Below are 13596 nucleotides of genomic sequence, written 5' to 3'. Positions count from 1 at the left end.
AGCTAGTGCCGTACTATTACGCTGACTTTCGTATTCGGCGAGGAGGACGATTTCGACCTCCTGGTTTGTTTACAAACAGAGAGGTACAGGCATGAGAATTTTTGAGTACTTTTTGCCCAATTTCACGCGCATTTTCAGTTTTTTTTTAGGAAAGTGCAGTCTCATGCCTGGAGCATGTGGAGGTAGACAAAAGACCGTTCCGCTTGTCCAAACACTCTAGTATCAGAAGGATGGTCCACAATAGCGTGATTCACGTAAAAAAGCTGTCACGTAGAACCATGTACCGTACTTCTATTGTCCAAGTTGCCATCAAGATTTCATCAATCAATCAATCAATCTTTATTTCATTCAAAATACAACAATACAATAACAGCAAAACAACACATTTGAATGAGGAGATGCTCAGAAGGCCAAAAAGGCCTGAACAAGCACCCCCTTAACCTTAGCCTAAGTTTCTTAATTTGTCTAATAAAATACAATTTCATACATACAAACACCCCCCCACCCTCTTTCATACATTCATGTAGAACGAACTAAGCAGGAAAAAAATGATGAATAAAGAACATGCAGAATATAAATTAGTATTTCATAACATTTGCTCACGTGACGTATATCGCACAAGAAAGCTGACATTATGTGAATATAGTATAAATGCTAAGAGATCAGTTAATTTTAATTGATTTTTTTTTTTTAAAAGAAAGAAAAATAAAAATAAGTAAATCCAAACTAAGAGGTATTAAGTGTACATTTCTATAAGGTTTGTTTTAATTTGGGATCTAAAGAGTTTTACTGATGTAGCCGTTTTGGCGCATCTGTCAATCGAATGCCATTTTCTTGGCCCGGCGGTTCTTATTGTTTTGTTAGCAAACTCTGTTTTTGTAAGACAGATCTTGTAATCTTCAGCGTTTCTTGTGTGATACCTGAGGTGATTCCTCTGCTCAACAAAATAACTATTGAAGGCCTTTGGTAACTGATTGGTATTATACTTGTACATAAAAGTGCTTAGTTCGAGATCATAACTATGGTCATGCGCCATGAATTGGGGTATAGGAAAAGGTGGCGGTGTTACATTTTTTAATTTTTTCCCAAACATTTTGTCCCAGATCTCAAGAATGGATAGGTGTACTGAACTGGTTTTGGTTTTATTTTCTTGCTAATTTATCTGGCTAAAATTGTGGAAAGTAAAACTTTCATACTATTTTTACTTTGTGAGATATTGCCAATCAAAGGATGTTAAGTCAGGGGTGGTGGAGCCTACGGATGAGGAGCCTACGGATGAGGCATGTGTTAAAGTATAGGGAATATTGTTTTTTGGTGACTCTCAAATATATTTTTTACTGTAACTTCATAACCCAGCAAGGTATTGAGATGGATTATGTACCATTGTTTTGGTATTTATGTCTAGTAGGTAATGTGACCAATTTTACTTTAAGCTAGTTTAATTTGTTGTAAATGTGCTGCATTCTGTGTCATGGATCCTAGGCTTTTCCTATATGTTACTGTACTAAGCATGCATTTATGCTCCGAAATGTTCTGAATGTCATATTTCTTGAATAAATTACCCTACTTCTGTAAAAGTTATCATTTCTTAGAAGGAAATTTGATGAGGAATTCAAATATGCCATTGGTTTTTGTGTAGGGCATGAAGGAAAAAAGTTTTGATTGAAAATATGATAAAAATCATAAAAATTTTGTTCGACTTTTGAACACCCTGTATCTCAGTTAGGCAACATAACTCATCATTACAAGTTTGCTTTTTTTGAAAGTCTACAATGTTATTAGCACATCTAAAAAAGTTTTAACAGACCAGGTGTTTATGTTAGTAAATAAGAGAGGAACAAAATTGTATACTTTTTGAATCAAAATTTAACTTTTCCACCCTATATGACATTTGTGGCACCCTGTATATTGACCAAATGTTTGTATGTGTGTATTCCTGGTACTCTAAGCTTTACAGTGATATATAATTTTATAGGGTTTTGATGAACAAAATATGAATTAGATCAGTTTAAGTACAAAAACATGTAAATTGTTGAATTTTTTAGTATGTAACGCATTTGGCCCCCAATTCATGGCACACGACCCTATCATAAACATTAAGCAAATTGTAATTCTTGAAAATAGGGGCTGAGTGACTTAAAAAGTGACTATTCGATATCATTCTAAGGGCTTTTTTTAAGTTTGAAAATCTTTTCCAAATATTTTTGACAAGTATTTCCCCATGCTAAGATACCATAGTTTATGTAAGGAAGTATTAAAGTACAATATGGAAACAGTTCAGACCCAGTACGCGATCATGCGTCAGAAATTAATATTTTGTTCTGGGTCTGATTATTCGGACTATTGTGGACCTATACCCTACAGGTGTTACCCTGAGTAAAGATAAACACTTGTGCTGAGCATCAAATTGGACACTTATCGCTCACTGTTCAAAATGTGACATCTACACCAATTACAGTCCCCGAAACTGTCTACTTTTTAGCCGACCTCAATTCCGAAACATTTAGTGATAGTTAACAAATGCGATCCCCAACCCTTTGGTTACCTTTGGACGAATTTGTCGAAATCTCCGCGGAGTCTCCGTGTCTGAAATTCCCCGGTACAAACATCGAAAATGTCGCATTTCTCAGTCCCGGTGATGATACTATATCCGCAGATGTCGCTGTTTTCATACATGAATATGCATATCTCTGACCCCTGTAAGGTCAAAAACGTGGCGTTGATTTCAACCAATCCGATCCACCGATTGTGATACTGACGTCATATCTGAGGTGACCAGGATGCAGGAGATACCATTTTGGTCAACTGAACTCTACTCGTGCGTTCTTTTGGTTGACATAAATCGAACAAAATTTTCAATAACGGGTAATAGTAGGATTTCAATTTTTTATTAATGAAGTTACTTGTAGTTTTGAGGAATGACAAACTTAGATGTTTGTTTCAACTGATGATGATGTAGGATCGCAAGGTGAGTGAATTCGTGAAGAGATTTGCTTGTTTGAGTGATAGTAGGATACGGGATGTAGGCTAGTCCTCTGTGTTTGACCGGCTCCGACGTCTCAATTCACGACGTCTCAATTCGTACCTGCTTACCAGACAGCAATACTGCGTATTGCTGTATGGAACCAGATATAACCCTGTGTGGGCAAGTCATACTTCAGTATGACTTGCCCTGAACGTCCATATATGTTCGGAAGAGACGGATACATTGCATGAGAGCCTGCCAATTTAAGCTTCCTATAATATCAATTGCACATAACATACGAAGTCACAAACTTACAAACTTCAATATGCACTTCAAATACAGCAGACTAGCTGCTAATTATTTCTGATCCTGTAGAATAACTTACTTTCATGGAATCCCGTTGCTCAGAATTGCCAATTCCATTTTATCTGTCAAATGCGCTGTGGATGTGCTCCGTTTATGGGGGTACTACACCCCTATGATAAATTCGTGACTATTTTTGCATTTTTCTCAAAAAATAATAACACACTCACTGGTAACAAAAGCTATGTATATTATTGGGGCAAGGAATCCAATTACTACACTGAAATTTCAGTGACTCAAGACAAGCGGTTCAGTATATATGATAGAAAATGAGGTACATTCTATAGCGGTACCTCTTTTCTTATCATAAATAACGAACCACGTGTCGTGGGTCACTGAAATTCCAGTGTAATAATTGACTCATTGCCCCTATAATATACATAACTTTTGTTACCACTGTGTTATTAGTTTTTAAGAAAAATGCAAAAATAGACACAAGTTTATCGAGGGGTGTAGTACCCCCTTAAACCACAGGTGTGAAACTGACTTTATACCACTCGCTCGCGTTCGCAGAGAAGCCAGCCTCATGAGTCGTGGCACTGGGGCATGACGTCATCTTGGACATATGCAAAATTTCTGACAGGCGTCATATAACCCGTATTGTGATTGGTTGCAAAAGCCATTCTTTGAAATCGTAAGCCAATCAATGAACGCGACGGCCTTTTACGGTATTAATTAATGTGACTCGCCAGTAAAGTACGTCTAACCTGATTGGTTTATAAAACTACTTTGATAATTGCTAAGCCAGTCAGCGTGCTCGATGCAACAACCTCGTAGAGGTTTTCGAGAGGCAAATTCACGTGGTGATCCAGCGATCGAGTATAAATTCAGCTTGACAACTGTTCTCGCGCGAGATCGCAGCTGCAATAACAATACATGGACACAATCAGTGACATGTACACAATGGAATAATGAATTATTTATGACATGCATCGACTGGATTTTACGATCGAGGTAAGGTTTTTGGCCTGTCCCTGCGTGAAAATCCTTAGTTTTCAGCATCAAAGATACTTGCAATGACCATTTTTTTGCGGACACTTTGATAACAGGTAACTTTTATAGGTCATAGGGTAGAAACTATAGTTGTACAATTTGTACGAAATATACATTTTGTTATAGGCCTAAAATGTTTACAAAAATATATTGGTCCATACGTTGTGCTTGTATTCAGTTGTTCGACGTATATTGTGGACCATCCTTTTGTTTTGATACCGGTACGTGAGTATTTGGACAAGCGGAACAGTTTTGACAGGCCTTTTGTCTACCTCTCTGTTTGTTAACAAACGAGAAGGTCGAAATTGTCCTCCTCGGCGAATACGTCGAATAAGTCAGCGTAATAGTACGGCACTACTGCCACTAGAGTAGTATCAGTATTATTGATTATTATTATAGCTAAAATAGTTTCTCGATCATGAGAGCTCAATTGGCACGCAATGACAATTGCATCAAGCATACAACTCCTACCATACACTCTTTGGGTAGCGCCACATTTCCTGTGCGTGCGTGCACAATCGCTCGCGCTATTGTGTTATTCCACTAAACTTGCGACATTACGGAGTGCACGCAGAACATTTATCGAGAAACTATTATTTTAGCTATTGTACAGGGATCTGTACCGTGATTTTTTATTTTGGGTGGATCACCGTATACATATAGGCATTTTACATTGAAAATACATGTCACCTAGCTACTACATGTAGTTCACCACGTAAACTTGTATGGCTCAAAATTCAGACCGCTCCCCAATAAGTTTACTGTCATTGCCGATGATTGTGTATTTTGAAATTGTTGACGTTTTAATGATCCCCGATTTGCGGTCAATTATTTTAGCTGTGTCACGTCACGTGCATGACGCTGGTGGGAACCAGCCTTACTCCTAGCCTAACTTCAGTAAAAAAACATGATCGCCGATATTGATGTGATGTGGGACATGCATAGGATTACACAGAGATATTTTTGGCCAAAATTTGACCATTTCTAGGCAAGTTGGCCCTACTTTGTCTGCGCTGCGTTATGTGAAAAAGGACAGTCTTAAGTTAGTATATGTGCAACGCTTTTGATGTTTTGGGAGCCTGTGAGGGATCCCAATTAGCTGAGGACGGAGCCTAAATTCTTGACTCTGTCATATTCCTTCAACACGCTGCCGTACGGTAACAGGCTTATACGATGGACAGATAGTATCAGTTTGTGAATGAGGACATCGTATAAGTTCCTATACTGTCCTACATGTCACCCATGCACCACGCAATTGAATAGCAGCCCGGTACTGCACAGGTTCGCTTGTTACCATTTGTTCTCGTCTATGTAATCGGCAATCGTGGAGCCTAAAAACGTGACGTACATATCATGACATCGGGAACGGACGCAAATTTTACGGTAAAAGCAGTCATACCTAGAAAGGATAAAATTCAAATTGAGAAAATATTCTAGGTATGACTTGTTGTACTACCGAGTATGATCAGTATCAGAAGGATGTTCCACAATTAATATGACAATGCATGGATGAGTATCATCATCATGAGAGAGATTCACTCTCACGCAGCATTCACTCGGTCGGGGTTGCTCGAGTTGAGAAGTCTAGCCACAAATTTGCTCACCGATAGCTTCACATTCAAAGCTAGAGAACTAAGTTGAATTCAAAATCTAATTAGATTCGGTGTAAAGCAATGAAGTTCAGAAACAGAACACATGAACAGCCAATCACGACGGACAATCGCATCAAATATGTTGCTAAAATAGCACTTCAACAAAATTTTAGACTGTTCAAAATAAGTATAGGCAAATTTTACTCAAAGGATACAGTTGACTGAATCATGCATCGAAATATCTTTTATCCAAATTTCAACATTAACAGCCAATGTTATCTACTAGTCTTGAATGCATTCACGCGAGGGCTTAGGCAGCCAGCCGTATAGGGAGTGTTTTACACGCCCGCCCAACTTTGTAAATACACACAGGGGTAGCGCTAGAACTAAACACTTGAGTGTCCGCAGGGACCCCCGAACTGGCAGAAAATTAAAAAGTAGGGGGTCCGGAGTTGGCGAGTCCGAGTTGCACAAATGCAGCATAAATAGTATGTCTGCAGTAGCGCTAGATTGAAAAACTGGGGGTCTGCAGGGACCCCTGAACTTGCAGAAAATTTTAAAACAGGGGGTCCCAACCCGATTTTGGTGGGTCCGGGACCCCAAAAAGCAACTTAGCGCTACCCCAGAATACACACCCAGTTTTTGCCAACGTGGCATGTTCACAGTTACAGTCAAAACTGAGCAGAAAACTTTAGTACCGTACTCAATATGCAATGCTACGCACTGATATCCCATACCAGACTGGCAGACATTATGCTAATGAACATGATGTTATGTGACGTACAAATGTATTGGTATATAGTTTAACCAATTAATAAAGAACCTGTTTCGCGCATATGGGGCAATGGAGTGTCCCTGGACCTAGAGCTAGTTACTAGAATACTTAATACCAAATTAATTTTGTCAAAAATTGCGCAAAAATCAGGCTGAACGTGGATAGTGTTTGAGTTTTAAGCTTATACTGCAATTTGTTAGAGTCTTAAAATTTATTTCGATATGATCGACATTGTAATAAATTTTGTTGTGATATCGCAACATGGAAAACCAAAGTGATGCCCACCCTAAATTTTATGTATCGTGCAATTTACTAATCAATATTTAATTTAATTTTGGCTTTCAGCCTCAGACACAGCTATCACCGATGGAGGAGCAGGAGAAACTCCTTGACGACGCACAGCAGGTCGTCAAGGTGCAGTCCTTTCAGATGAAAAGATGTTTGGTAAGTTTTTACCACCTTATATCTAAGAACTGTCAATATACCGATAATAATAAAAAAATTGACTGTCAAATAATATCATACTATCACTTTCTGATGAAAATAGATATCCAAGTAGACCAAGATACCGGAGTAAAATTTAGAGGGAAATCAATTGATCAGTTTTTATCGATATAATGTGGTAAAGCAGAGTGTCAATTTAAAGCCATCATAGAGCATATTGAGACGATATATCAATTATCATGTTGGTTTTTTTTTAGTGACGTTTATTGGTTTTTACATCTGAACTCTTTCATCCAAACAACAAACATGATTTCTTATTCAATATTTTCTTCCAGGACAAAGGAAAACTTATGGATGGACTGAAACATGCCTCCAATATGCTGGGAGAACTCCGTACATCTCTGCTATCGCCCAAGAGCTACTATGAGCTGTGTATCCTTTCTTGAATTACGGTATACCAAAAGTTAATGGGTGTGATGCAAATAAGAGAGCAGCGGTAACAATCTTTGACTCCACAGTACAATTCCCGGTGGAGGCAAAAATTAATAACTATCTGTCTCTGGCTCCTTGTACTCTGTCTTGTCCTGGCTCTGTTTCCGCCATCTCTCCTCTCTTTTGTCTTCATCTCTCTTTCTGGTTCTGCTTGACTCTTTCTTTTTCTCCATCTCTTTGCAGTCTCTCTCACCCTCTCTTCCACCCATTTGCCCTCTTGTTTGCTTTATTGGTATACCCTTGAAATTCTGTACAGATTTCTTGTCTTTATCAAGCATTTAAAGTTGTAATGTATGATTTCCATCAAAGTTTAAATTTGTTATTCTTCTCCCAAAATGTTGAAATAATAGTTATTAATTAACTCTTTAAGTCTGCACTGGCTTCTAATTAAGTCTGCACTGGCTTAATTAAGTCTGCACTGGCTTCCAGTTGCTAAACGTGTCCAGTTCCACACTCTTGTCCATGTTTATAAGTAGGGATGACCAATGAACCATCAACTTGATTAGAACACTTCCATAGACATGCAGGGAGCTCAACTGTGCACTGCTTGCACAGACATTTCTAAATTGATCTCATTCTTTTATTTTTCAATATTTTTCTGTAAAAATTGGGGAAGTTAATGCCAATTATATTTTGTAACTATCTTGCAAATTACAGCAACATAACTTATTTAATTTTCCTGTAAGTGCGAATCAAAATTGGTCCATCACCACAGTGCGCTTAATTGCCAGTGGCTGAGTTCAGCACTGCTCAAGAATGGCACAAAATATTCATGTCAATAATTTCAGGTGAAAAACGTGGCCTACTGAGCTGAAATTTGGCAGAGTTGCCAGTAATACCTCTATCATACCCTCTGTACAAAGGTTAAAATATTGAACAAGTAGATCTCGAGTTAAAAATTAAATCACCAGCTTCCCTTTGGAATTTCCATATTCCTTTCGAATCATGCTAAGAAGACACCTTTCTGAACATAAATGTGAAGTTTCGTGCTCATTTGATGTATTTTTCACCTGATTTCAACCCTAAACATTTTCCTATATTTATACCATCTGCACTGACTTGCTGCTATACACGCACAGGAGCTGTACTTTTAAAATACCCGCCTAATCAATAATGAGTCTTTCACTCCATTGTTAAAGTATTGTGCTCCCTGTAGCATATGAAGTGACCAGGCCCTGGAGTGTGATGGTTTTGTAGCACATGACAGTATTCATTCAAGCCTATCAAGGTCAGTTATTAGCCACTTGCTGAATGGCTGGGCATTATCAGCTATCAAAGAGATACCTTATGCTGCTGCCAATCACAATAGAGGTTAAACATTTTGTTAAAACCCCAGAAGTGATATCAGGACAAAGCTGTGCATGTTGGTACTTGATTGTTTGGATTCCTATGTTGAAAATCCCATGTAGTACATTAGTATTTTTCTTATGTGTAGTGTATAAAAAAAAAAAAAAAAGTTTACCTGGACTTTTGATTTTGTGCCACTTTGGCCATTATGGATGATTTTTGGCAAATGTTTTCTAAAAGCATGATTTCAGTGCCTCGGTTTGAAGAAATACTTAATGCTATTGACTAGTAAAGTGCCATTTCATAAGAAACCCTTTGATACTTTCACAATATGCTTGTTTCATGTTTGCATATATATATATTAAAATAAAGAAATATAAAAAGGTAAATATATGCTTATACCAATTTTGCTCACATTGCTATATTTAGACTTTGTCAATTTATTTCGTTCCAATGACCGGTCAGAATGGGAAACTTTGAAAATTCATAATTCGAAACGTTTTTGACCGATTTTGACCATTTAACCACCAAAATACTTCTGTTGATTAATTCTTTCCAGAAAACAATCTTTTGTAGCAATTGGGGCAACATGAAATTATGATGGTCATCCCTATTATAAGGTTCTTGCTTCATCTACACCTGAATACCTGTCCTCCATCCTTCACACCTGTCATTCTGGGTACTCTTTGCGCTCTACTGCTGCCACTTGTCTTTCCATTCCAAGATCCCACAAGTTGGCTGGTGACAGAGCATTTTCCATCATTGCCCATGTTCTATGGAATGGCTTGCCTTCCCACATTCGTGACTCTCCCAATGCCCAAACTTTCAAAAAGAACCTAAAAACTCACCTTTTCACCTAATGTTTCCTCCCTCTTGCATTTTTCCTTTTCCTTAGCTCTTTGTTTCTTCATTTAAAAAGCGCTCTCTAAATCTGTGTATTATTATTATTATTTAACTTGTGGGAAGTGTTTTTGTCCATTTTAAGCTAAAGTAGCAAGGTAAAGTGAAAGAAACATCACTGGCTATTTTGGGTGTTTAACAATATTATTTAAAATGGAATTCTGTTGCAGACATAATTGTTCTGTTGACCTACATGTACAAACACAACAAATTTGACTGATTTCAAAGTTGGGATGGTATGTGTAAACATTACAAATGTGGAAAGACATCAGGTATGAAAAAAAAAAGGATTCCAAATACGGATTGTACATTATCAGGGATGCAAGTTTTCAGGCAATTGCATGATTTCATCAGATAAACTTACTCGAAATGTCCGCACTTTTATTTATTTTCAGCCTGTTTTGAAGCTTTATCTAGCCCAAATGTCCATACTTTTCAGGCTTTTCCTGCAAAGTCACTTCAGGTCCATGGCATCCCTGGTATAATGAAAACATTGATTTATTTTCCTGAGCGTTCCCTCCATGCAGACATGCAGGTATGTGATGAGTTGCGATACCTGGAGCAGTATCTTCTAGATGAGTACCAGAAGGGTCACCGCATATCTGACCTGTATGAGTTGGTACAGTATGCCGGCAACATCGTACCGAGATTGTAAGTATCATTAGACCTTTGCCATGTGGGCATTCTGTATTATTTTTCACCCTGATGTGGCAGTGATGTTAATATGTTGGCACATCTGTTTCTCGTACGCATCGATGTGGCGCCTTTATTAAAGAGGAAGTCCCGCCAGAGCAGTTCTTCTGGGGTGAACCAAACCTGCCTGGTTATCAGATGAATCAATGACAAGGTTCTGAATTTGACAGGTGCTAATTGGTGCAAAAACATTAAAACATCAATTAGCACCTGTCAAATTCAGAGATAACCTTGTCACCGATTAATTTGATAGCCAGGCAGGTTTGGTTCACCCCAGAAGAACTGTTCTGGCAGGGCTTCCTCTTTAAATGCATGTGTGTGTACACCAGCCTTTTGAGCGATTTGAATCTGCACCCAATGAAGCTACATAAAGGTGACAAATGTTATAGGGGTCAAATTTTGGCATAAATCGATTCATGCAAAGATTCTCATAAAAATGTGTGTGAATCAAAGCAGATTCTCATAAATGTTTTGAGAGCAGACCCATCGGCTAAGGTGCAAGAGGTCCACGGTTCAATGATTTCTAATATTGCTTTTGCAACATTTTCTCTAACATTATGCCATTCCAGGTACCTGCTCATCACGGTTGGCATTGTGTACATCAAGACCAGCCAACACTCACGTAAGGATATCCTTAAGGACCTGGTTGAGATGTGTCGGGGCGTCCAGCATCCCCTGAGAGGACTGTTCTTACGTAACTACCTCTTGCAATGCACACGCAACATCCTGCCTGACTGTGAACAAGAGGAAAAGTAAGTACAATTTTCACATTTTTATGCCTCCACCGTAGGTACTATGTTTCCTGGTTGTCCTTCCGTCTGTCCGTCCATCCGCGGTTACAAGTGCAATTTCTCGGAAAGGGTAAGGTGTATTACGCTGTGATTTTGTGGAGGGGTGGCAATAGGCGGTCTTCAAATTCCAGTAGATTTTCATTGCAAAATATACTAATCTCATGAATTTGCCTCTCAATAATCTCTGTATCAAAACCGCTGGAGCAATACAACTAAAGTTTAGAAACATGTTGTCTTAAAGGTAGGCCTCAAAAAAGTTGCTGAAAAAGTTGCCAAGCGATTTTTATTTCTGACATTTCTTTTTAGGCAGCCGTGTAATTAAATTCACACATTTGGCTTTGAGTGAGTGTGCAAGGGACTATACTGTCACATCCTTGCTGTGTTTAGATGCTGACGTTTTGTTGGTTGTTTAGACACGAGCACAGACCTCGACTAGCCATAGAACAATAAGGAGGCTCATAGTACCAGTGATATGTATCGGTCATGTGCTGGTCTCCAATAACTCCAACAAGAAGTAACCTTCAATGAGAATCGTCTGATCATCGTAACATATAATGGAGCGTACAGAATTGATATGATTTGGGGAGAATCAATGGTGATTCTCACAAACTAAGTTTAGGAGAATCATTGCGAGAATCGATTATCGGATTCTCGCAGAATTTGAGGCCCAGAAATTTTATTGATTTTTATTTATCTAACATTCGGCCGAAGCCAGGCAAAGCCCAATAGTGCTAGTTAAAAAAATGCCAACCAAATATGACGGGACAGGGAGGATTTTAGATGCAGGAGGAAAACCTGCAAGGACGAGCATGGATCGGCAACCAAACTCACATGTGGCCACACTGGGAATTGAACCCGGGCCGCAGCAATGAGAAGCGAGTGAGAAGACCACTACACTAACCTGTGTAGATCCTTTTTCTTTTGTTAATTCTGACCCCAAAGTACACCAACTGAGTAATTTGAAAATAACTTTTCACCAGTTTACTTGTTTAAAAAAAATAAAATAAAGGGAGGTTTTATTTCAAACTCTAATGGTGACCCGCAGGTCAAATTGCTAGAATTTACATTAACACACTTGAACAGACACAATGCAATTTTGCATTGCAGGCAGCAGCTTAATCAGCGCCAATATTGCAACATTGAAACAAACAACTATACTAACATCCAACCCCACCCCATCCCCCGTCTTTTTGTCTTACAGTGAAAACAAGTCGGGAGTGGTAGAAGACTCCATCGACTTCATCCTGCTCAACTTTGGTGAGATGAACAAGCTATGGGTGCGTATGCAGCACCAGGGCCACACCAGACACAAGGAGAAGAGGGAGAAGGAGCGGATGGAGCTGAGAATTCTTGTGGGCACCAACCTGGTGCGTCTCAGTCAGCTGGAGACCATCGACCAGGAACGCTTTCAAAAGGTACGAGCTGGAATTGACTTTTATTTTAATACATGCACATGCTGCCTCTAGGGCTATAAGAACAAAATAGGAGTTACAACTGGTTGAGTAGATGCTTCAGGGTCAGTTTTGTTAACTCAGTAGACAAGGTTCTCTGTATCTGATGCAGAAATTGCACTTACTTGTGAACGTTTCAGCCACACCTGTTGCCTTAATCAACACTTGATGGGAAGTGACTGCCACGGCTGGAAAAAGTGCACAATTTTCCGGGAACATTGTTGAGATTTCCCACTATTTCTTATGTATTTCTTTATTTAGAACTTGAAAATTTCCCTCCAAATCACAAAATTTCCTGGGAACCAGGTTCCCGAGTTCCCTATTTTTTCCAGGCCTGGTGACTGCTATTGGCAACCAACGCTGAAAGTAATTTCAGCACTGATCTTAGAGTTGCCAGTTGCGGTTTTCTTTTTTCTTGAACCCTGTTTCGGAAACTCATCAAAAATATGAGGTAATTGGTATTGTCCCTCATCTCTGTTTGTGGTGGTGCCCCACCGCTTTCTTATTTCTATAGCCTCTATAGCCTCTTTAATCCAATACCCAAATTTAAGAGACACAATTTTTATTTACTAAAAATGAAAATGATATGGGGTCACAAAATCACAGGCATGAGATTTTTCAGCTGATCAGCTTTTTTGACTATTCAAATTTACGGATTTTTATTTAATTTACAGCCCAATTTTGGGTCTTTTGCCAATCTCATGCTGTTTTTCAGCTTTTTTGTTTGTTCTACTTCAGCCTTTTTCAAGCAAAGCCACTCTCAAGCCTGAATCAGCATCTGGTACCCGGCTGTATGCAGATAAATTGTGTATTTGACCAAAACAAGTGAAAATGTTTTAACATGTATGTG

At 38.7% G+C, this 13596-nt stretch overlaps 1 protein-coding gene across 1 annotated transcript in view; it reads left to right on the top strand.

The window, feature by feature from the left end:
- The window catches only part of LOC140146425 (vacuolar protein sorting-associated protein 35-like), a 56936-nt gene that overhangs the window by 682 nt on the left and 42658 nt on the right, over nt 1-13596 (top strand). Inside the window, 5 exon segments of the mRNA XM_072168269.1 lie at nt 7034-7132; nt 7468-7564; nt 10339-10462; nt 11074-11256; nt 12497-12710. Coding sequence (XP_072024370.1) covers nt 7034-7132; nt 7468-7564; nt 10339-10462; nt 11074-11256; nt 12497-12710 — 717 coding nt within the window.

The sequence above is a fragment of the Amphiura filiformis genome, chromosome 2 (assembly GCF_039555335.1).
Source record: "Amphiura filiformis chromosome 2, Afil_fr2py, whole genome shotgun sequence".
NCBI lineage: Eukaryota > Metazoa > Echinodermata > Ophiuroidea > Amphilepidida > Amphiuridae > Amphiura > Amphiura filiformis.
This window is presented reverse-complemented; position numbering and strand designations above follow the sequence as displayed.